The sequence below is a fragment of the Paramormyrops kingsleyae genome, chromosome 18 (assembly GCF_048594095.1).
Source record: "Paramormyrops kingsleyae isolate MSU_618 chromosome 18, PKINGS_0.4, whole genome shotgun sequence".
NCBI classification, from domain to species: domain Eukaryota; kingdom Metazoa; phylum Chordata; class Actinopteri; order Osteoglossiformes; family Mormyridae; genus Paramormyrops; species Paramormyrops kingsleyae.
Window position 1 is genome coordinate 24,874,390 of NC_132814.1, and position 23,764 is coordinate 24,898,153.

Consider the following 23,764-nt stretch of genomic DNA (forward strand, 5'->3'; position numbering starts at 1 on the left):
TACATAGCATCTCGTTATACTTGCAGAATAACAATAAAGGCTATATTATATTAATAAGGATTATTTCACAGTACCTCCAAAGTTTGATGAGCTGAACACTACACCGTAGCAAACACGAAACCGAAGTAACACGAAAGGAAACGTAACGCTCGAATTAATATAGCTGTGTGGTCACGTATGTTACCGTTCGTATTTAATGTTGTTTTTATTCGGCCGTTCGCACACTCGATGTAAATAGGAATGGGACGTTATAATATGATGTGAATTGTGAAATACTCAGATGAGTGCATTGTCGTAAAATGTTGCGTGGTCCACGCATGCGCGAAACCTAGTGCGTATGCGGACGCAGATCGGGCAGATGTCGCATATCTGACTGCGACATGCGTAAACATTTTACGGCAAGTTTTTTATTATTTATTTTTCAACATGTAGAAGAATATACAAAGCCTCGTAGACATCCGTAATACAAATGACAAAAGTTTTCCAGAAGATTGAGATAGATTTCCCCATTTGCTACAATGGATCTATTAATCTATATTAATACTATAATATTAATACTAAAAAATATTTAATCATGTCTGAAATGTAAGGAGTCAAATTATCCATGCAAAAATACAAATCAGCATACGTTTTATACCCTTCTTGCAAGTGACTTCCCTACATGAATTCGCCAGATGCTTCTTGTTAGCTCGTCTCTTTGTTCCTTGACAGCTTGGCTCTTATCTATCTTGCTACCTTCTGTACCTGATGAAATTCCCTGCAAGGGCCTCACCCACTCACATGTGTTTGTTCATATAGTATTCCATGTTCAATAAATGTGAAAAGGGGAATAAACATTTCAAAGGGATGAAAGTTCATTATGATAAATTAGAAAAATTATATGCCATTTTACATTAGTATTGATTATTACATCATAATTGCTTTTGCTATTGCTACACCTACAGTACACATACACATTACATTTTAGATCTAAGCATAGTGAAGCAAGAGTTAATAGGGTGTGATACATATATGACCATAGTGAAACAAAAGCCAAAATGAATGTGATATATATGAGCAGAATGGAACAATAGTTAAAACCATATTCAGTCTCCCCCTTTCAGCCAGGAGAGCTAGAGAGCCAGGTCAGGTCATTTACCAACACACTAGGGGCAGTTTCGTTTATATCATAACTTGTGGCCCACTGTCAGGTACAAACGAGACACTGAGCACAATCGCAGCATGCTGTCATTCCCATTGAGGTTATAGGGGTTACAAGCTTCTTTACGTTTCACTCCTACAATGACTTCACTTTTAACATTCTCCTCTTCCTAGACCTAAGTGCAGCATTCAACACTGTAATTTATGAGGTACTCATTTCTTGCCTTTCTTCTATTAAGAACATAAGAAATGTACAAACGAGAGGAGGCCATTTGGCCCATCAAGCTCGCTTGGGGAGAACTTAACTAACAGCTCAGTTGTTAAAATCTGATTTGAAGCTCTGATTTAAAGGAACCCAGGGTTTTAGCTTCCGCTACACTAGCAGGAAGACTATTCCATACTCTAACCACACACTGTGTAAAGAAGTGTTTTCTCAAATTCAGTTTAAAATGTTCTCCTGCTAATTTCCACCTATGGCCACAAGTTCTAGTATTTAAACTAATATTGAAATAGCCATTTGGCTGAACAGCATCCAGACCCGTTAGAATCTTATAGACCTGGATCATGTCCCCCCTTAGTCTCCTTTGCTCAAGGCTGAACAGATTCAGCTCAGCTAACCTCTCCTCATAAGACATTCCTCTAAGACCACGAATCATTCTTGTAGTCCTACGTTGAACCTTTTCCAGGAAGCAATGTCCTTTTTAAGGTATGGTGACCAAACCTGCACACAATATTCTAGGTGGGGTCTTACCAAGGAATTATATAATTGTAGCATCACCTCCCTTGACTTAAACTCCACACACCTAGAGATGTAACTATTGTGATCACCGACATAGTCCTTCTATGTTTAAGGTCATATCTCACAAACAGACAGCAGATTGTCACCATCCACAATTTGTCTCAACGTTTAAACAAGTACAGATGGTGAAGACCCATACATTGTCTGCAAAGTTTGGAAAAGATCTGACACATAACTGATATCATGCTGAGATCCCATTGCCAGATGCTGCCCTTCTCTTTGCTATCACTTTGTGTTGCAATTTGTCTCAAAATGTGATCAAGTCCAGATCTTCACCCTACCATGTATCTGGAATTATTGAAAAAGATCTGTCAAATACTTTTTGAGTTGGCATGAGTTGTTGGAGTTGTTTATGTAGGCTAACAACACTTGCAAATGCCATAGGGCCTTTATAAGTAATGTGGTATACCTAAACAAAGAACTAAAAGTCGAACTTCAAGTAAAATCTGTGTTGCGACAATATAACACAAAAGTGACGTTTTTTTGCAGGATACTATATTTTATTTAGTACATTTGTTTCTATTACATCAATGTACACATCCTCTGGAGAACAACCTATATACACACAAGGCTCTGAGACAAAGTGCACATGCATACTGAAAAACAAACACGACGAGTTAAAAAACACCAACAAATCTAGTGCAATGCTGTTCACAGCAAAGTCAGTGTTTCTATCATTTCAAACTGGCAATAATAAGTTGGAATTAATACATTAAAACATTTGGTGATCTCCACATGAGGCATTTACTTTTCTTGTCTTTCGCTATATTGTCAAACTGTATATCTAGGTACTATTCTATTACACTACATCATATTTTAAGCATATGACAGTTATCCCATTGAAAGTGCATCCCTGCTTAATACCAATCCTTCCTGCCTGGCTGAAATACCCTTGTGTCCTTCTTTCCAAGCTCAGTCAATACAGTCTGTGACATGGATCTGCAGGGTATCCATATCTGGTGCCTGGTACTGGCATTTTGGGCAGCGGTAATCAGGCAGCTCTTCAGAGAGATTCTGCATTCGAAAGGAGGGGGGCTGGGCAGGGCTGAAGGGGATGGTGGCGCCGGGAAATCCTCCTGTGTGTGCAACAAAGCTGAATGTATTACTTACCAGGCCACAACTGACACACGTTTATAACAAAGCCACTATCTGAGGGTCTAGTTTGAGATTCTCAGTTATTGCCCTGCATGGAGAAGGTGTAAATGCCAATTTGGTTTTGAAATAAAAGTTGAACATGTGGAATGTTCATAGACTAAATGTAGACTGGCTCCAATGATCACCAAACGTTGTACTCCTGTTCTATCTAGATACTTGCTTTAAAGAAAAAAGGCAGTGATTTTATGATGACCCACCCTGTTCCGCCCTATTGCTTCTTTGCTTTTTCCACTGGGGGGAGTCAGTGCACAGGTGTGGGTGCTTCCTGGTGGTTACTGGGCTAACTGGCTCACAGCTACATGGGCATGTTGGGCTCAGGGTATCTTCATCTGGCCCTCTTCCCTTCACTTCCAGAAACCCAAAGTTTTTGTTTTCTTTTCTGTTTGTACCTTAGGCTTGACACTGCAGTTAACTGACAAACATGTTTTCTTTCCCCTTGGACATTTATACTGATACGTGTTATTTCATAATTTAATAAATGCTTCTGAAATTCTTTTGCACGTATCGCTTGGAGACTAGAATGGTGTCTGTCATTACCGGACATGGGCGGGAGGAGAGTGTGGGCTGCCCGGTAATCCTCTATGTGTCTCTGCTGCATCTCCTCCATCCTAGCACTGGAAGAGATCACAGGGTTGGGCCATTTAAGGCAGCACCAGCATCACTGGATTTTAGAGGACAGTGAAAGTGTCTCACACCATTCTCCTCTGAATACTGAAACGGGGGGGGGGGGGGGTAACCCTTACCGTGAGGTGCCTTCTAGCCGGAGCCTGTCCATTTCAGCCAGGGTGCGGTTCAGCTTGTCCTGAAGCTCTTCCTTTCGTTGGTGCAGCTTCTCCCGGGCTTCCCTCTCAGCCAGGAAATCTGCTTTGTAAATCTCTGCCTAGGGTAAAGACAGCAGAAAAAAACAAATTACTAAAACAATAAAGAACTAATATATGAGTTCCCAAACTTTTCACCCCATGACCCCCAGAGAATCACGACCTCCACTTCCCCCCTCTCATTTCTGTGATCGGGGTACATTTATTGCAATCGATTACAGTTACAACGTAAATCTTGATGAATATACTCTGGAAATCATCTTGCGTTCCACTGCCAGCGTCTTGCAACCCCCGGATTAATGTTCACATTTGTGTGTTACTCTATGCAAAGATGCACCCTTGCTCTGGATAGTGAACATACTGAAGAGGATTTGATGAGGTCTCAATATACAGTGATCCCCCGCAATATCGCGCTTCAGCTATCGCACCCCCGCTATATCACGGATTTTTCCCTGACGCATCATAGTTCTCTGCGTATCGCGTACCTTGCTTGTGGTCCGATTGTTGTGAGCAAACTTTTTGTGAACTTTTCGTTTTGTTTTAAGCCCTACGATTTAAGGCTTAAACTATAAAAAAAAAAATAATGTTTATTTATATGGTCTTTCTATATCGCGGATTTTCACCTATCGCTGATAGGTCTGCAACGTAACTTACGCGATAGGCGGGGATCACTGTATTCTAATATTTTTTATACCATTTCTCACCCAGTATATTTTGGATTATCAATGTAACTTCTTAAAACAACATTCCAATATTGTCATTTTTACATAAACAGATCATTTTAGTTGCTTCTGGTTTACTTTCCCTATAAGTCATAGGTGATAAGTGATAGCCATACTACAAAACCAAACATGTAAGCACATGTTCTACTACTCATGAAGATGATTACAAATACTGTGTTTGGATAACGCATCCCATCAAGAATGGACCCTAGCCATGTGCCCAATGGCGGCCAGTAGAGGCTTCAGGAACCCCATGACTCTGGCGAGGATAAGCGATTAGAAGATCAGGTGGATGTTTGGAGAAGATTACTAATACAGAAAATGTGACGCCTAACATATGACATTAAACTTCTGTTTAAGTTTGTCATGAACCTATAATGTTCTGAAAATAATTGTTCCATTGCTGGTCAGTGCAGACAATCTCATGAGTGGCGTTTGGTATGGTACCTGTGCAGTGAGAACAGGTACGGTCTCCAGTGTCCCTTTCTGCTGCTCCACCTCCTCTTTCAGTTTGTCAATGAGGTCCTGCTTCAAAGCCAGAGCCTGCTCTGCTTCCACCAGCCTTCTGGCCAAGTCTTCAACTTCACCATCCTGACACACAAGCAGAAATACTTCCAGTGACACATGTAGGAGATCCCAGCATGCACACTGTGCTTAAGGGTGTCACCTAGGAATCAACAGTGCATAGATGAGCAGCAAAGCACACCCTCTGTTTGGCCTGGCTCTCGTTCTTAAGCTTGGAGTCATAGTCTTGGTACAGCTGAGTGTAGGCATGTTGGAGTTGGGCCAGCTTTCTCCTGCAAGATAAAGGTAAGGGGACGACATCATACCTTCAGAAATGTAGCGTGAAATAACAACCTGAATCTGAACGATTTCAAATCCACAGCATGTGTCCGATTCGATATAAATAATATCAGTATGTTTAGGTTTATCCTCATGCAGACCCAGAACTAAGAATGTTTCATGCTAACGACACTTTGTGTCCTTAGTTTATGATTTAGAAGTGCATAGCTAAGGAGACCACAGAATATCCTAAAGAACCATGGGTTATGTGTATTAAAGTGCTTCAGGTTTTAGAATGGCTAAGGAAAGATTGTGGGTTTGAGTCTAAGATGTTCCCTGATATAGTGCATATGATAGTTACAATGTGAAAAACCAGCAAAACTATTACTTACTATTAATACTACTTTCAAATTAAAAAAATATTGTCTTAGGCAAGTATGGGGGCTAAGGACCACTCACTTGTCCTCGGTGAGAACCTGTCTCTCCGTCTTCAGCGCCATCTCCAGATTCTGTGTCTGCAGCCGAAGTGTGTCTACTGTCACGCTGTGCTGGCTCTTCATCTGCTTTGATTCTCGCTCCATATTCTGCAGGGCCTCCTGAACCCGGTTCAGCCTGGAGCACAAATGACAGGGGCCCAGGGTTCTGACGTGCAGCGGGACCGGCACAAACACCATGTACAGGCACCGGATCACAGGCGGAAAGGCGGACATACTTCTCTTCCAGCCGTGCCCTCTCTTCCTCGCTCTTCTCCAGGCAGCTCTGCTTCTCACGGAGCTCTCCCAGCAGCGAGGTCACCTGGGCCTTCAGCATGTCACAGTCCTTGGTCAACTGCAGCAGACAATAAAATTATGACCGAAGCATCTCTAACATCACACTGCCAGCTGTGGCCCACAAAGGAAGGTCCGATTCAGTCATTCCTGCAGCAGTGATGTTATGTGACGTAAAGATTAGAAAAGATGCTGTGGGAACAACCAGGGGCGCCGTCTGGAAGGGGAAAGTTAGGACGACTCCAAGGGCCCCTGAGTGACAGGGGGCCTAGAAAATTTGGAAAATAACTTGATTGGTCTGGACTGGGGGCCTCAATATGACATGCCTTATTGGCGCTCAAAAACTTGTTTAGATTAGCCTATAGGGACTCTAGTTCTAGCTCTAGCTAATTGCACACTCTCAGTTAGACCTATAGTGTGAGGTGTAGAGCTGGGTGGGGATCGGTGCCATTGGCTTTGGATGAACTGAACTGTTAGTGTTGACGTTTCAGGGACTCCCCATGCCTGCGTTCCCACCTGCCTCTCCCTCCTACTTATGCCTAATCTGCCAGAGCTTAAATATTGCACTCATCTAACTGTTTGCACTGTCTCTAGTCTCCCCTACTTGTGCTTATGCACTTTTTATCCCCTTTAGTTCTCCTGGGGCTGTGCTGCCTAGAGACTCAAAAAAATCAGGATATCGTGCCTGACAAAGTGTCGTTAGCATGAAACATTCTTAGTTCTGGGTCTGCATGAGGATAAACCTAAACATACTGATATTATTTATATCGAATCGGACACATGCTGTGGATTTGAAGTGCAGGTTTTTGTATTAAAACAGACATAAGTCTTGCCCGTTCCCCAAAAATGCACCGTATATAAAAGCCACTTTGACTAAATAGTAGGGATGAGCAATACCACGGACTTTCTTTTTGATCCAATTCCAATTAATACCAAGGTTTTTATCCTGATACTGATATTCGACTCCAGTCCCTTGGGGGGGGGGGAGGGTACAAGGGGTGGTGCTGATGACCAAGTTTTCTGAGTGGGGTGTATTACTGACCTGCTTATGAAAAAGGTGGCTTTTAGTTTGCAATGCCGACACTATGCACTCAAACTCTGATTCAGAAACCTCAAGTTAACTTGCCAAGTTGACAACCGCTGTTCTAGTACCGTTTAAAGCTGACTGCAGCAACCCGCCTCCAAATCATTGAATTCAGGTGTTCCAGTCACTTCCATAGCCAAAGGAGTATAAAATCAAGCACCTAGGCGTGCAGACGGCTTCTACAAACATTTGTGAAAGAATGGGCCACTTTCAGGAGGAGCAGGAGTGAATTCAAGCGTGGTACCGTGATTGGATTTACTGCACAGGTGGCATCCTTTCCTGAAATGTCTTCGCTAATAAGTATTCCATGGTTAACTCTTAATGGTATTATAACAAAGTGGAAGCAACTGGGAACAACAGCAACTCAGCCACGAAGTGACAGGCCACGTAAAATCACAGAGCGGGGACAACGCATGCTGAGGCGCACAGTGTGCAGAAGTCGCCAACTGTCTGCAGAGTCAATAGCTACAGAGCTCCAAACTTCGTGTGGCCTTCAGATTAGCTCAAGAACAGTGCATAGAGACCTTCATGGAATGGGTTTCCATGGCTGAGCAGCTGCATCCAGGCCTTAAATCACCAAGTACAATATAAAGCGTTGAATGCAGTGGTGTAAAGCACACTGACACTGGACTCTAGAGCAGTGGAAATGTGTTCTCAGGAGTGAGGAATCACGCTTCTGTCAAACAATCTGATGGACGAGTCTGGGTTTGGCGGTTGCCAGGAGAATGGTACATGCCTGACTGCATTGTGCCAAGTGTAAATTATGGTGTGGGGTTGTTTTTCAGGGGTTGGACTTGGCCACTTAGTTCTAGTGAAAGGAACTCTTAATGCTGCAGCATTCAAAGCCATTTTGGACAATTCCATGCTCCCAACTTTGTGGGAACAGTTTGGGGATGGCCCATTCCTGTTCCAACATGGCTGTGCACCAGAGCACGAAGCAAGGTCCATAAGGACATGGATGAGCGAGTCTGGTGTGGAGGAACTTGACTGGCCTGCACAGAGCCCTGACCTCAACCTGAAAGAACACCTTTGGGATGAATTAGAGCGGAGACTGTGAGCCAGGCCTTCTCGTCCAACATCAGTGCCTGATCTCACAAATATTCCCCTGGAGGAATGGTGAAAAATTCCCATACACACACTCCTAAAGTTTGTGGACAGTCTTCCCAGAAGAGTTGAAGCAGTTATAGCTGCAAATGGTGGACCAACTCCATATTAAAGCCTATGTATTAAGAATAGGATATCATTAAAGTTTGATGTTTTAATGAAGAAATTTGGATTAAATACCTTTGCTGAAAGGAGCACCAAGCCCCTTCTGAAGGCTAGGAAACCAGTCATCGGCTTACAAAACTTTGCTTTACCAACCATGCCTACTGCAGGCATATTCCTTCCATTTGTACGTGTGCGAGACATAAGGGTATGTAAGGGTACCTGAGCACATTCATTTTCCCTCTGCTTCAGGAGCATTTCATTTTTGTCTTGTTGAAAACTTGTCTTCTGAAGAGAATCCAGTTTCTCCTGCAGCTCCTTATACCTTTGGTGCAATTAATAAGACCAGACATGAAGACACTACAGAACAAATCAGCAGAAATGAAGAGTAAACTACCTGCACACCCCAAGATCACACATCATTGAGTGTGGCGCACAGAACTCTCACCACATATAATTCAGACTCATTCTGTTATTCATGTTCCTGCTACATTTGAGTAAATAGCCATAGAACATTTTGCACCATAAAAACAATGCTCAAGTAAGGCTCTGCTATATCTCCGACAAGTACACTGAAACAAATCCCACATGCATTCCATAACATAAGCATTAATGCAGGTAGTCTGGTTTCCGTACCTATTCTGTGTTGCCTGAAGCTGTTTGGAGAGTTGAACCAGCTGGGTACTGCAGAGGAGAGCCAGAGAAAGAACATGTGGACAAGACAATGCAGAAATATTACAGATCCAGCATGACCAGATACACTCAAGCCCACCTTGGAGTCACAGGCGCTGTGGGTCCAGGCAGGCTGTGAGAGCTGGTCACCTGTGCATCACAGCAGACCAGGACCTCCTGTGTAACTCCACAGCCCTGTGAGGAACGAAGACAGGGGCTGTAGCTGTGAGGATGTTCAGGGGGGCGGCTGCATGCAAGGGTGAGTCGGGACTACAGTTGTGCAACGTTCATACCTAAGACATGCATCCAAAAAACCCACCTTCACCTGACCAAGCCTTGACTGTAACTGAGCATTGGTAGCACGCAGATTCTTCATTTCATTTTGCCCCTCCTCCATCTCCTTCAGCAGTGTCTCGTTCCGGCACTTCAGCTCTCGCATACGCTCCTCCAGTTTCTCCTTGTGATTCCTCAGCAACTTCAGGACCTCGTTTCCCCCTTCCATGGGCTGAGGCATAGAAATGAAAAGAATAAGTAGGCATAATGGCGACAAAGTGGCTGTGTGAGAAAACTATTACAAACACAAAAACACACAAGCAAGCTGCATACCAATACTAATCACACAAAGGGGACATTTGTGCTATATAATAAGGGGTGGCTCTTAAAGGCAGGAAAGAAGGCAAGAATCACACAACAAAATGCTGGCGACAAATACAAAACACTGTGCTAACTACAGAATTAAAGGATGAGATTAGTGCAAAACTGGCACACACAGATTGACACAAAGGATATGAATGTTTAGATTTCCTGACACAGCCCATCATAATAAGGCAGGGGCATCGACATACCAAGTAACACCAAGTAACACCAAGCTCTTACCAAGCTCTGAGGACCTGTCTGCTTCTCCCCTATCCTTTCCTCTTCTCCCTCTGCTTCCTCTGATGGCTGAAACACACATGGATATTCAATGAGAAACTAACACAAACAATAACACAGTCATGTGTGAGATTTTGCCGTGCATCACTGACCTCATGACAGTTCCGGAGCTGCTTCCCCGCTTGAGGAACACTCTGCTCCTCGCTTTTCCTTTGGCTCATGAGCCTGAGCTGATCCTGGAGCGCCTGGTTTTCCCGGACCAGCCGCTCCACTAAGTTCTTCGCCTCCTGGAACCGATGGCCCAGGACGTTCTTCTCTGCCCTCAGCCTCTGTTGCCATTCCTTAATTTCCTCACATCTCTCCCTCAGAGCTATGTTACTATTCCTCAATGCGTCTGGAAAGAAAGAAAGAAAGCATTAGCAGTACACTCCAGGGTGTGTCTGACTGTAGATCAATACAGCTTCACATTTCTATGTATAATGTACCACTGAGTAAGGTGTGGTCAAAGCAGAAATTCAAATGCATTCAATTACACAACTGATCACCTCTCAGCTTCTGATTGTCTCCCATTAGTCTCTGTACAACCTCACTGTCAGCTAGCTCAGGGACTCCTGCAGAGCCCTGGGAGGCCGTCTCAAGCGACTCCTGGCTGCTGGATCCCAGCACCTCTCTTCCAGCCATGTCCCACTGCAACACACTGCCCAAGGGACCCTGGGGCTGAACCATCACCTGGGTGAGACAGAGCGATTGCGGGCCAAAGTCATTCGCAGACATTTAGCTAACTCCCGATTTCCTTTCACATACGTAACCCCCAGATCAACCATCTTTATTACGACATATTTACCTGCCACCCGAAGCTAAAAATTACTGGTATTCACAGTAGTCTAATGAGCAGGTAGTATTTTCCTCTCCAACAATAAATACATACTCATGTCTTCAGTCAAATGAACTTAGTGTCAGGCATGCATTTTTGTCCATAATTCCAGCACCTGATAGTAACATAGAAAAATAACAATATTAGGTACAGCATAAAAAGAAAACCTATTTTACTGAACATTTTACTGTAAAGATATTTAACGACTGTTATAAAATTATATGTTTCTGTATAAATCCTGTTATATTATCATTTTTAATATTTGAATGGTACGCTAAAGATCGTTTAGTTTTTACCAAAAAGGTTACACGCATGTCATCACATGCTCCATCTGTACCGTTTTCCGACACCGTTTCGTTAAATGATTTTTAATTTCGCCTCTATTCATTTGCCCGTTTTATATTAAGTTTAGCGGAACCACTCCTGTACATATTTCTTACATTAACCGTTTCTATTAAATTTCCTCACATTTACACATTCAGCTAAATTATTTCATGCTACCAATAGAAGAAATTTTAACAATCGGCCATTTTAAACAAAGCGACACTCACTGGGATTTTGACTAATGAATAAAGATTTTTTATTTACTACATTGTTACAAGTGAGTAAAAACACACGCGGTTTATGGCATAAGTGTTACAGTCACCATAGCTAGTCCCCGAATAGCTAACACGCTACCTTTATTCCAGCTTGCTGGGCAGCTGAACAGCTTACGTGAGCTGTGTTGCAGGATCCCCTCTTAGTTTAATCCAGTCTTCTTTACTAGCATTGTCGTTATATTACATCCAAATTAACAAAGCCAAATAATTGGGTGACATACTGCAACAAGAGGCAGAGAAATCAGAGACCAACTGCTATGGCAACTGCCCGCTCTTCTTCCGCATTGGGTTGTACTATGTCTACCTAGAATTTAAAGTACAAGTTCACTTAATGAAGACGACAAACATTAAGAACTGAAAAGCAATTAACTGAAATCATGCTACATAGCAGCACTTATCTGGTGTGCAGTAAAGCAAATGACCTACGTTTTTGACTAAAGCTATATATTGATATTGGATTTTTTTGTCGGTACGTTCCAACGTACAACCATGTGAGACGAGACGGAGCTGTATCCACTCAGGCAACCCTCGCTGTAAATCATCCGATGTGGATTTTGGGAACGAAAATACAGAAATATAACCGGAATTGATATACAAAAAGGTAAGAATTCCGACGAGATTGTACAGCTCTGGGGGGGAATATACGGACACAAAGAGAAAATGTCAGGTAGTATTCTGCTGGGGCTCCATGTGTACTCACAGCAGAATGGACACAAGTAATTATGGAACTAAGGAATCGCTAAGTGTTATGAAAAATCTGGCCAAACGTCTGTAACAGAATCCTTATCCTGACCATGCGAACGCGACAGTGGCAGAAATGTCCAGTACCCCCAAAACAAAACAAAAAAAACATTTGAGATCTGCTAATGAGCTTCAACCTGTTGCTAAAATACGCATCCTGTTGATCGGGGAAGTGACGTCTGGAGAAACACCCCCCCCCCCCAGACCCGGGTTATGATTGGGAGTGGACAAAAGAGAATGGTGCAGGAATGAGACAGGACTAGCCTTGATTATTCCCCACTTAGATTTCTGTTTGCTTTTCACACATCTCTTTCATGTATTAAACTCCATCAGTTTTCCATCCAACAGTACGTAATAAATTTCGTTAGAAGCCTACTTACTCAACCGATAATGTAGTACGTACAGTATGTATGCATGAATGGAAACACTATCCATGCACTAGCGTGTATGCAATATCCAACCCAGTTCCAGTTAACCGCACCCCTTTGTGATTCCATCCAATAATATCTGTTAGCAGAGCCGCAGTTTTACACCAGCAGTTTCATTCCAGGGGCGATGACTGAAGAAAACAAAACCCAAATGGTGGAAACTGATTGAGTGATCATGGATTGTCTGGGTTCTTTTTTAATATGTAGCTTAGCTACATTAACAAAGTAGCTTTGTTCATTTGACCTCAGTTTATAGTGACACGCCTGAAGTCACACTCTCAACTTTTAAAATGTCAAAAAATGTCTATAGCGAAATATAGTAACGACACTGAAGAAAACAGTTGACTAAATGATGCTTGATGTTTTAATCTGTAATGTTATCCATAGTATTAACAGAAGCGAACACGTCAGCACTACTGTTTCACATATTAATATAACTGCGAACAAAACATACATTCATAAATGAAAGTGTAAATTATAAGGCTATTATATGGTCAACGTACTGTTAATCGTGAAACAAACATTAAACAGTGACTTAATTAAAGACATGGAACATGGACAAGTAACCCCAGAGAATTTGTTACCGGCTGTCAAGTTCGCAAATGTTAGCCAATGAAAACGATTGCAAGATAGCAGCTCCGCCTCGCCTCACAAGGGTTGTATATTAGATTTTATCGACAAAAAGCCAAAATCAATACATAGTTTTAGTTAAAAAGAAGGTAAATTGCTTTGCTGAACATTAGATAAGTGCTTCTATGTAGCATGATTTAACTGCTCTTCAGTTATGTTTGTCGTCTTCATTAATTGAACTTGTACTTTAAATTCTAGGTAGACGTAGTACTACCCAATGCGGAAGAAGAGCAGGCAGTTGCCATAGCAGTTGGTTTCTGATTTCTCTACCTCTTGTTGCAGTATGTCACCCAATAATTTGGCTTTGTTAATTTGGATGTAATATAACGACAATGCTAGTAAATAAAACTGGATTAAATAGAGAGGGGATCCTATAACACAGCTCACGTAAACTGTTCAGCTGCCCTGTAAACTGGAATAAAGGTAGCGAGTTAGCTGTAGAAATGGCGGACATGCCATGCTCCGAGATATACTGCGGTCACCGGCTTGCTTATTCCTTGACCCGAATGTTAACCAATGACAAATCTTGACCCCGCGAAAGTTAAAAACTATCGCCGTACAAAATACGTATTCAAGTCCACTTATGTTACTGGGTGTTGTTTCCTTAAATTTGTACATAGACGGCACCCGTTCAATATTTGTATCAATATACATTAATAACAAACATTATATAAACATTATAATTGTAGGATGCTTGTTATTAATATATAATAGAGTTATATTACATCCAAATCAACAAAGCCAAATGATTGTGTGACATACTCCAGAGGCAGAGAAATGACAGGATGTTAAGGTATATACTTACACCTTGCTTATGAATGCTCTATGAATGCATTTTGACGGTGCACTTAATGCAAAGTGTTACCTAGTCTTTTTTTTAATGTGGCCTCAAAGCACAATGTAACACAAACACATCCCATGATCAGGATAAAGCTCACCTTAGGGAAAAGGGACTTCTCTAACCTTTGGAAGTACAGCTTCAGCACCCTGACTGCACTTAGAGGTTCCTGTGAAACTGGTTCTGTGACCATATTGCATTTTTACCATACTGATCTGCAGTCTGGGCTAGATCTTCTAACATAATAAGCTGAGTAGGAAATATACAATGACAGGACAACCATACCTCTCAAAGACATCAGTGATTAGGTTGACTGCTCTGAGACCCTTGGACCCAGGATATATCGTCATGATACAGAAAATGGCATACACACAGAATTTACGCTCCAGCTGAAAAGTAAAAGTTCTGAGTAAGGGTTTGAAGTTGCACTATAAATCCAGCTCAGTATGATTTGCAAGAATTACAGTGCTGCTGGAGCCCCACTCATGGAGATCGTTGAAGCTTTCCACCACTGGAGCTGTTACCATAAAAAACAACAGACTGTCAGATATGAGAAGATCCTCACACTGAGGCATATATAAAACAGACCGTCAGATATGAGAAGATCCTCACACTGAGACATATATAAAACAGACCGTCAGATATGAGAAGATACTCACACTGAGACATACATAAAACAGACTGTCAGATATGACAAGATCCTCACACTGAGACATATATAAAACAGGAAGTCAGCAGTGCAGCATGTGCCTGCTCATGTGCTCATGCTCAACACTTAAAATATTAATATTCCCTCACTTGACTACTGTAAATCACAGAGACATGGGGTCCCATTATGTTGTATCATTACTTTTCAGCCCTGTAATCAGCACTGTCTGTCACCTTGCAATGACCATGTTAAACATTCCTGGTCCTGGTTCCCACCCACAGTGGAATAAATCAGGCTTTTCCACCCTGCACTCTTTTCTGGTTTTACCTCATTCTTGGCCTGCATCCGAGCAGAAAAAAAACACATGATCAGCACTGTCATCCACCTTTTCCTACATCAAACTGATTATACTCAATACTGGATGCATCCATCCATTTTCTGAAACTGCTCAATCCCAACTGGGGTTCTGCGGGGGACTGGAGCCTATCCCAGGAACAGTGGGCACAGGCAGGAACCAACCCTGAGCAGTCGCCAACACACCACAGGGCACACACACAACTACAGGACCAATTTAGACTCACCAATCGACCCCATCCTGCACACTTTTGGACTGTGGGAGGAAACTGGAGCCCCCGGCAAAAACAGGGAGTGTGCGAACTCCACAGAGAAAGGACCTGCGACCACACCCAGGACCTTCTTGCTGTAAGGTAGCAGAGCTAAGCACTGCACCACCACACCACCCCTGGTTACCTCACATCTGTCATATTTAGTGCTGCACAAATGGCTTCAGAGAAAGAACTTTATTTACAGTTATTGGTTTGTTACTGCACTGGCTTATTTTAATCCCTGACCCAGTGGACACGATATTGATTGAACATACACTACCGGTCAAAAGTTCTAGAACACCCCAATTTTTCCATTTTTTTATTGTAAATTATGCAGTTTACTGTCCCATTGCACTCTGAAATGAAAGCATAGTACAAATAAGCAATTGGAGTTAAAAAAAAAGAAATCATGGAATCAATTTATAGTCCAAAATGTATTCTAAAGTTTTGACTCATCAAAGTAGCCACCTTTGGCAGATATAACAGCTGAACACACTCCTGGCATTCTTCCTACAATAGAAATCAAATATGCTTCAGAAAGTTCTTCCAGAAGTTCCCATAAATGTGTGGCACTTGTTGGTTGGTTTGCTTTCACTCTTCTGTCCAGGTCATCCCAAACCAGCTCGATGGGGTTTAAGTCTGGAGATTGATGCCACACACTGTGGAACCACCCTTTCGCCTACTTGACAGTGTACAAAGATCCTGCGTGATGAACCGAAGATTTCAAATTTGGATTCATCAGTCCATAATACCTTCTTCCAGTCTTCAGTAGTCCAATGGCGGTGTTTCATGGCCCAGGCGAGCCTCTTTGTCTTATTCTGACATCTTAACAATGGCTTTCTTGCTGCAACTCGTCCTGTCAAACCTGCAGCTCGAAGTCTTCTCTTCACAGTTGAGACTGAGACTTGCTTACTATGACCACTATTAAGCTGTGCTTGAAGCTGTGGTCCTGTGAGCCACCTATCACGCAAGTGGTTAATTCTCAGAAACTTGTCCTCGGATGCAGTTGTGGCTTTGGGTCTGCCAGACCTCTTCCTGTCGAGTTTGCCCCAGTTTCTGAGTGCCTTTTGATGGTGAAGGAAAGTGTACTCACTGACACCTTGGCTTTCTATTATTTATTTATCTATTATGATGATGATGATGAAACCCTTTATTGCTGTTGCAATACACCATGTCACTAGTCACAAGTACCAGCGAAAAACTGGCCATCAACCTGACCATACATATACAAACATCACATTATAGGGGGTAGACAGGTCAGGAAGACGGGGGATATAGGAAGAACAGAGAAAACAGAATTACATGAGGAGAGAGGAGGAGAATAAAAAAACAGCCCCCAGACTTTACTCCAGCCTGGGAGTACAATGTAGGAACAGAAAAAATTATTTCTGGCTATTAACAGGCCAGGCGCTCCCAGGTCAGCCCAGAGATACATATCCAGCGTGGCCTGGGAATGCCTCAGGGTTTCCTCTCGGTTGGATATGCCCAAAACATCTCCCCAGGAGGCATGCTAGACAAGCTCTCCTCTGAGCCCCTCCTGAATATCCAAGCTCGTCACTCTATCTCTAAGGCGGAGCCCAGACACTCTGCGAAGGAATCTCGTTTCTGCCACTTGTATCCGCAATCTTATTCTTTCGGTCACTACCCAAAACTTGTGACCCCAGGCGATAGGAAAGATGATCAAGCGGTAAATCGATATCTCTCCCCTAAGCACAACAAAACCGCAGCGCGTCTGCATAACCGCTAATGCTGCAGTGATCCATGTTAATCACGTGGGCAGTGGTGGCTTGATGGTTAGGGTAGTGCACTTGTAATTGAAAGATTGCAGGTTTGAATCCCCCACCAGCAAGTCACCACTGAGCTACCCTGCGCAAGGTACCGTCCCCAAGCACTGCTCCCCGGGCGCTGAATTAGCTGCCCCCTGCAATGTCACGAAAGTCACATATGGGTCAAATGCAGAGGTCACATTTCATTGTTGCGCACTGTGTGCTGTGGTGTGTTGACAATGACCACTGATCACTAAAAAAAAAAATGAATCTCTTGCTCCCTCCTTCCCTCACTTGTGAACAATCCCATCATAAAATACTTTAGACTGTCTATATGACCAATCTATACTCACTCTCTCTCTCTCTCTCTCTCACACACACACACACACAAAACTTCATATTCATACAAACCTGGTTGCACAAGCTCTAATGTTTAACAAATGCACAGAAGGAAGCATGGATCTTGGATAAGTCGCAAGTAAGTCCAGTTGAAAACAAAATTAACGTTTATAAGGAGGTGTATGATGGACAGAAATGTACATCTGCAGAAGGTGAAATACAAACCGAGCTACAAAAGTGAGTCATCTTAGGCTGAAAACCTATCAGCAGGATTAACCAGCCATAAGTAGCAGAGAACCTGGATTGCTGAATAACTGCATAAAGTAATAGTCTGATGAATCAATTTTTTCCTACATCTGAATGGGTTTATATTTGGAGAAAGCCATGGATGCCATTTTGGGTTAAAGACGACTGTGGGGATACATAACTATTTGGGCAGCCATTTCATGGAAGTCATTCTGACTGATGACCGCACTTCATGATCAAAAGCATCGAATAAGGCCATTTTACTGAACCAGGTGCACTCTACTGTACAAATATTGCTACGTTACGATGCCACACATCCAGATAGCTAAACAAGAGTAGTTTCGTAAAAATCCAGATTAAGTTGATGTCCTTCAATGGCTACACCTGTCTCTAGGTTTATTATATTTAACCTTTATGACTTCTAAGGGCAAGCGTAAAGTAGATTTCCATCTCCTTCCTGACAAACTGAATACTTCTCCTCAGTGAATGGTTCAATGTTCCACTACACCAATGGTTCTCAATCCTGTTCCTGCTGCTGCCCCCGACAGAATGTTTTCATTCTGACCCACACTGCTTTCAACCTGCCACATTCATTATTAGCCGATTAAGGACCATGTGGGCCTAATTAAGGTAGGGTTGAAATGAAAAGGAGCCAGGAACAGTATTGAGAACCACTGCACTACACAGAGTTGGGAACTTACAGTACAGCATTCCAATAGAAACTGAAGCGGTTCTGAAGGTAATGGGTGGTGCTTCTCCTTAATATGTTAGGGGTTTCCTGTTATTTTGTTCACCCCTTATATGTCATGCCATTAGTCACCTGAAACAAATATTGACAAGCTTTCTTATATTAATTTATTTTTCAATTTCTGCTCATGTGTGATAACTTTTAATTATGAGGCAAACCATAACATCTAGACATTTTCCAAATTCTCTACCATTCTGTGTGATAACGAAAAATAATGAAGATGTCCTGGTTTATGTGAACAAAAGGAAGAAGTCTGTCATAAAAAGAGCCAAACGCTAGATAAATGGTTAAAATGTGACAAGAGGAGGACTGCCACTCAGTTGAGGGAAGGTTGCACCATTAGGAGTCAGAAGAGGAGTCTTTGATGTCTGTGCTCTCTGTGGCCTCGCTGACCTCACTCATATCCTTGCTCTCGCCCCCACTGTCCCGTTCTCCTTCTCGCTCCTGTTCCTCCAGGCTTGTGGACTGACCAGAGGCAGGGAGACTCTGGGAAGGAGGGTTTTCTGTACCCCACACTCGAACTCCTGGCCTCCGGAGCTGGCAGAGAAATGACATTGGCAGACAAAATAACTAAGGTGCACACACTGGGTGTGAAGCTCACAGATTACTGACAGGACCCAAAACATCAGGCTGTGTTGACATTTACAGAAAACAATGTGTTAGGACAATCAGACTTTGACAGAAATCTGCTATCATTCAGACATTCAAAAATTTCATTACCCTGCCTTTATTGCTGACCATAACCAAGATACTCTGGCACTTACTTTACAACAGTATTTGTTGCATATTACCTATGAGTTCAGCTATCACCCACACTCCTCTAGGTACTCCCCAGTCCAAAGACACACTGTTGTGAAGGTGAACTGGTGTCTTTAAATTGCCCATAATGTGTTTCTGTGTGTGTCCTGTGATGGACTTGCAACTTGACCAGAGTATTTCCCTGCCTTGTGCCCTGTGCTGCCTGGAATAGGATGAAGTCCCCCAATAGTCTGGCACAGGGTAACTGTGTAACAGTATAGCAACTTCCTTGCCAGGTTACACACTGTTTCCTGCACAGTCATTCAGGAATCCTACTTTTTAATGCTGCAGGTTCCCTTTAGTAAAGTTAATTGCCGTTTGTGTGATTCTTGAACAAATCCGTAGTCAAATTCCTTGTGGGTATGATCTTACTTGGTCGGTAAAAACTGATTGTGATGCTGAAGAGAATATTAAATGATCAGAGCCGTCTGTTTCATTTTGTTCTCCTTACCAATATCTCCTGGAAAGCATGACATGAGTTCACAGATAAGAGGAAGTTTACCTCTCCTGCCATGTGAGCTAGATCCCTCTTCATCGCATAAGCATCCTCTCCATCAGCATAGTACTTGGGTTCCACTTCACTGATCCTGTGGAATTGAGACAGGGCTACGTATGAGGACAGTTACAGGACTGCTGGAACCTAACCTGTGGTGCCCCATTGCATTTCTTTTTCTCTCCAGCCTCACCGAATTCATGTAGTGTATAAATGTTATGGAAGTCTGACGGATGGACAGAAATATAAAATACTTTCATACTCACTGGAACTTTAGTGTATTGGAATATAGATGCAGCGCTGCTCGGTTACTGCCAAAGAAGAAAACGATATACAGAATTACTTACGCGTTCAACATGATGATCATTAGTATATTACATATCACATCCTGTTATCTACTGACTTTATGCACCACCTTTGGAATATAAATGACAGCAATGAGTTTAATATATAGTATGTGATGTGTTCAATCACTGCAGATGTATTGAGAATATGTACAAAATCTGATATTTCACGATCAATCAAAAGCAACATTCATAATTAAGTATATTGTCTAAAGGTATGGTCAAGTTGAAATAAAGGTCATTCCATTTTTCCAATTAAAAATTCCAACCTTCACAGCTGGTTCGCTGCCAAGGCCAGTACCTTTTGCGGACGTGCAGAGAGACATATTTTGCATTGAAATTTTCAATCATGGCTCTGCTGGCCTGATCCATGAGCTTCTGGGCCAAACCTAGACGCCTGTGAGAGCGCTTCACGGCCTGTGAGAGGTAGTCACACAGCAGGGTTAGCCTAGCCATCACAAGCAACCAGCTGCCCACAGAGATCACGCTGAGCTGAGGGACCTGATATCAAACGAAAAGATAACAAAAATGGAGGCCCACCAGTGAAGTGATATGCCCATGTGGGACATCGTCTGGGTCCTCCTCCCTAGGGAAGACAGGACAGGTTCAAAGGACGCTAACAGGAGGAATGTGAGCATTTTAGAAGATTTAATGATTATGCACTTACATTTTTGCCAAGACATATCCCACAATTTTACCATTTTCATCCTCTGCTATGTAGGAAAGCTGAACATGAGAAAAAGTACATATTTTAATACATTTAAGTGTACACGATCAGACCATTATTCTGGGTGAAGAAAAAAATACAATAGGAATAAATTATGCAATGCAGACCTGCGGCCAGGACAGTCCATGATAGAAATAGTATTTCATCTGGTAATTCTCTGGAAGACACAGCAAATTACAATGCTGCATATTCATCAGATCTTCCGGCTGTGAGAGAAAGAGACAGTGTGAAGGGACAGTGGGCTGGACGTGGTTACATCGACTTATCGCTGCTTAAAAAACGACATTATTAGTACAAGAAACAGTCGGCTACTTAGTGTAACCAGTTATATTAACATATACAACGATGCTTTCAACAAATAAATTAATCATAAAAGAAAGAACCAAATGTGCGGAATGCTAACGGTGCTCAGCAACCTTCACATACTGAGCTGTTCGGTTATTTAGAGAATATCGCTAAGACTGAGTGGCCGTATCCATCCAGTTATATATGGGTGGTAATTCGTGGAGTCGTGCTGGTATGAAGTGGTATACATAATGTATTATAGAGTGTATACTAAGTATATTACTTCAGATGCATGCTCCTCTTTACCCAGCTATCTGGCTTTCAAGTCACTTTAAATGCGTTTCATAAACATAGCAACAGGAACTTACCCGGGCATTTCGAATATTCATTTTATCTTCGTGTAAAAGATCTAACTATTCTCAGCGTAGGTAAGTAATACAATCCTGTTTTGGTAAACTTAAATTACTACAGAAGTATAATTAGCAGCCGTACACTCGTGTGTTTCACCGGATATAGTAAAAACCGGATATCCCGCCTTTCCAGGATGTCTCACGACTCCAATAGGTTGTTTTCTTGTTGAGCAAATGTAAAATGATCCAATCAAAATCACTATTCGCTATTCCTTGTGATCTGATATTTCCGGAAAAATCTATAAGAACTTTTGAGGTTCTCTAGGATTGCTATTCTGTCAGCCCCAAAATACAGTTTATACGAGAGCAGCAGCTTTTGTTATCAGTTGTTAGCCCATCCTTTGGTCTGTGCAGATCCCAGTACAGTAAAAGGGACACTGTGCTGTAAAAATGGTGCCGTCCTTCAGATGAGACGTAAAACCAAGGTCCTGACTCCATGAGGTCATAAAAGATCCCTGAGCATCTTTTGAAAGAGTAGGGGTGGTACCCCGATGTCCTGGCTAAAATTTCAGATGGCATCATATGTTGGTAATTACTATAAATATTACAGTAAATATTAAAATTCATTACACTGTACTGATAAACATTTTCCTTTGGTTGTTCATTTCAATCAGATGAAATGCTATTTAGATTGGAGTAGATTAGATTAACTTTATTGATCCCAGAAAGAAATTCTTTTCTTGTTTAGCCTGATTCCTGGGCCTTCAGTTGTGTGTCTATTAACCAGTTAAACTGATTTTGGTGTGTGGTGTTATACCTCTGCTCAATCATTGTTTGGGGAATCAACACTAGAGTCAGCAGGTATTTGCTATGCAGGTCCTCCAACTTGAAGGGAAACAATTTTGGGGGGTTGGTGGTGGGATTGGCACTCCAGCCACCGTAAAACAACCCACATCTGCTCGATATAAAGTCACGATACCCTTCTGCTCTCCATGAGAGTAGCTCTGCTGCAGCCTCCCGCAGGAATCTATCATCTAGCACAGCATCTAGCCCTTGGCCGAAATGTGAAGTGGACTGAAGGCCAAGGCAGGTCTAACCTGAAGGGGCGCTTGTGAGTACTGCTGTATGGGAGAGCACAACGCACTGGTCTTGGGGGTCCCTGGTGGGCTAGTGGTCAGGATTTTGGCGCTCGTTGGGTTTGAGTCCCGGCCAGGGAATTCCAAGGGTCAGCCTGGGTGTTTTTTTGAGTGTGTTTCCCTCCGCTTCCCATTGTGACCCTTTTGGCTAGCTTCTGACCTCTGGGACCTGGACGAGGCCCTCGCAGAATTCCCAGTGTAGTTGTGCCCCCAGCTTCCTTCTCACTCTTCTGTTTTTCACTCCTGGTGACTAAAATGAGCAACAGGGCATTTTCAGGTGCCCTTCATGGCAGCATGGACCATGTAGTCTAGGGGTTCGGACAGGCCATCCACTTGCATGGGAGATCACTGTGCATTCATCACACAGATGAATGCTCCTATCCGGCCTCTCACGAGAATGCAGAGTGAGTCACGATCATGTTTTATTGACGGCGCGACTCTTCACGTTCACGTCTGGGAGGGTAATGGGCTTCAATGTGTCAAAAAGACACCACCCAGGATGGGGCTCAAACCCACAACTCTGAGATGAAGAGCCTTATGCTCTACCAACTGAGCTAGCCGGGCCCAGACAAGAAAAACTGACCTCTGGACCAGCTACTTTCAGATCTGTTGTTTCTCTGAGAAGTGCCTTCTGACTCCAAACCCCATAAAGTAGAGCTGCACACCTGCTCACTGTCTCCGTGGCGCAATTGGCCAGATCACTCGGCTGTTAACTGAGAGGTCGGTGCTAAGGTCAAAGGTGTGTTATTGCGGAGACATAAGATGAGAGTTAGACATGTCAATTGGTGTTGCAGTGAGCCTACCAAAGGCTACACATACTATACTGAGAGCCTTGTATCCATGGGTGTAAATTACGGGGCGGATGGGGGGGGTTGTAGCCCCCACAATAAATCAAAACCAGCTAATACACCCCCCCCCCCACACACAATAATCATGTTTCCCCTGTAATGGGTGGAGATCTCAACCCCCCCAAAGTTACGCCTTTGCTTGTAACCACAGTTTCAGTTATCCGCAGTTTACCTCGTTGAGAAAAAAAAAATCCAGAAATGTATGACTCATAAGTTTTTCAAGCAGACTGTAACATGGTGAAATCCACCACACAGTCGCACCCAGTACGACTCATCTCCCTCTGTTCCCATACCCATGTTT

At 42.8% G+C, this 23,764-nt stretch overlaps 2 protein-coding genes across 7 annotated transcripts; both read right to left on the reverse strand.

Annotated features, from left to right (window-relative positions):
• Nucleotides 1-2,414: 2,414 nt before the first annotated feature.
• LOC111855295 (optineurin-like) lies at nt 2,415-12,417 on the reverse strand. Of its 6 annotated transcripts, none has more exons than XM_023834172.2 (17): nt 11,978-12,417; nt 11,572-11,712; nt 10,864-11,008; nt 10,565-10,748; nt 10,172-10,413; nt 10,023-10,088; nt 9,466-9,651; nt 9,247-9,341; nt 9,111-9,158; nt 8,697-8,799; nt 6,130-6,245; nt 5,877-6,029; nt 5,341-5,431; nt 5,082-5,225; nt 3,838-3,974; nt 3,632-3,708; nt 2,415-3,015 (listed from the first exon to the last, which is right to left on the reverse strand). In XM_023834172.2, exons 4-17 carry the CDS (start codon nt 10,743-10,745, stop codon nt 2,852-2,854), a joined length of 1,803 nt encoding a protein of 600 aa, XP_023689940.2. In that variant the 5' UTR covers nt 10,746-10,748; nt 10,864-11,008; nt 11,572-11,712; nt 11,978-12,417; the 3' UTR covers nt 2,415-2,851. The 6 variants fall into 6 exon arrangements, with proteins under 6 accessions (XP_023689940.2, XP_023689939.2, XP_023689941.2 ...); XM_023834171.2 differs by having other exon boundaries at nt 11,919-12,417; XM_023834173.2 differs by having other exon boundaries at nt 10,948-11,008; nt 11,572-12,417.
• Nucleotides 12,418-17,637: 5,220 nt separating this feature from the next.
• On the reverse strand, nt 17,638-21,671 carry naa10 (N-alpha-acetyltransferase 10, NatA catalytic subuni). The gene is made up of 8 exons (XM_023834015.2): nt 21,498-21,671; nt 20,952-21,050; nt 20,785-20,843; nt 20,658-20,703; nt 20,419-20,534; nt 20,040-20,084; nt 19,783-19,867; nt 17,638-19,019 (listed from the first exon to the last, which is right to left on the reverse strand). Exons 1-8 carry the CDS (start codon nt 21,516-21,518, stop codon nt 18,822-18,824), a joined length of 669 nt encoding a protein of 222 aa, XP_023689783.1. The 5' UTR covers nt 21,519-21,671; the 3' UTR covers nt 17,638-18,821.
• Between the last annotated feature and the right edge of the window lie 2,093 nt (nt 21,672-23,764).

What these genes read in the sequence shown, in the direction of transcription:
- LOC111855295 (XM_072702462.1), bottom strand. Translation starts at nt 10,745, where the DNA reads ATGGTTCAGCCCCAGGGTCCCTTGGGCAGTGTGTTGCAGTGGGACATG. An exon ending in AGCTCCGGAACTGTCATGAG is followed by an intron (nt 10,089 to 10,171) that starts GTCAGTGATGCA and finishes TGTGTGTTTCAG; the next exon opens with CCATCAGAGGAAGCAGAGGG. An exon ending in CTTCAGGCAACACAGAATAG is followed by an intron (nt 8,800 to 9,110) that starts GTACGGAAACCA and finishes ATTGCACCAAAG; the next exon opens with GTATAAGGAGCTGCAGGAGA.
- naa10 (XM_023834015.2), bottom strand. Translation starts at nt 21,518, where the DNA reads ATGAATATTCGAAATGCCCGG. An exon ending in TGAATATTCGAAATGCCCGG is followed by an intron (nt 21,051 to 21,497) that starts GTAAGTTCCTGT and finishes TTTCTCTCACAG; the next exon opens with CCGGAAGATCTGATGAATAT. An exon ending in ATGGGCATATCACTTCACTG is followed by an intron (nt 20,535 to 20,657) that starts GTGGGCCTCCAT and finishes TACCTCTCACAG; the next exon opens with GCCGTGAAGCGCTCTCACAG.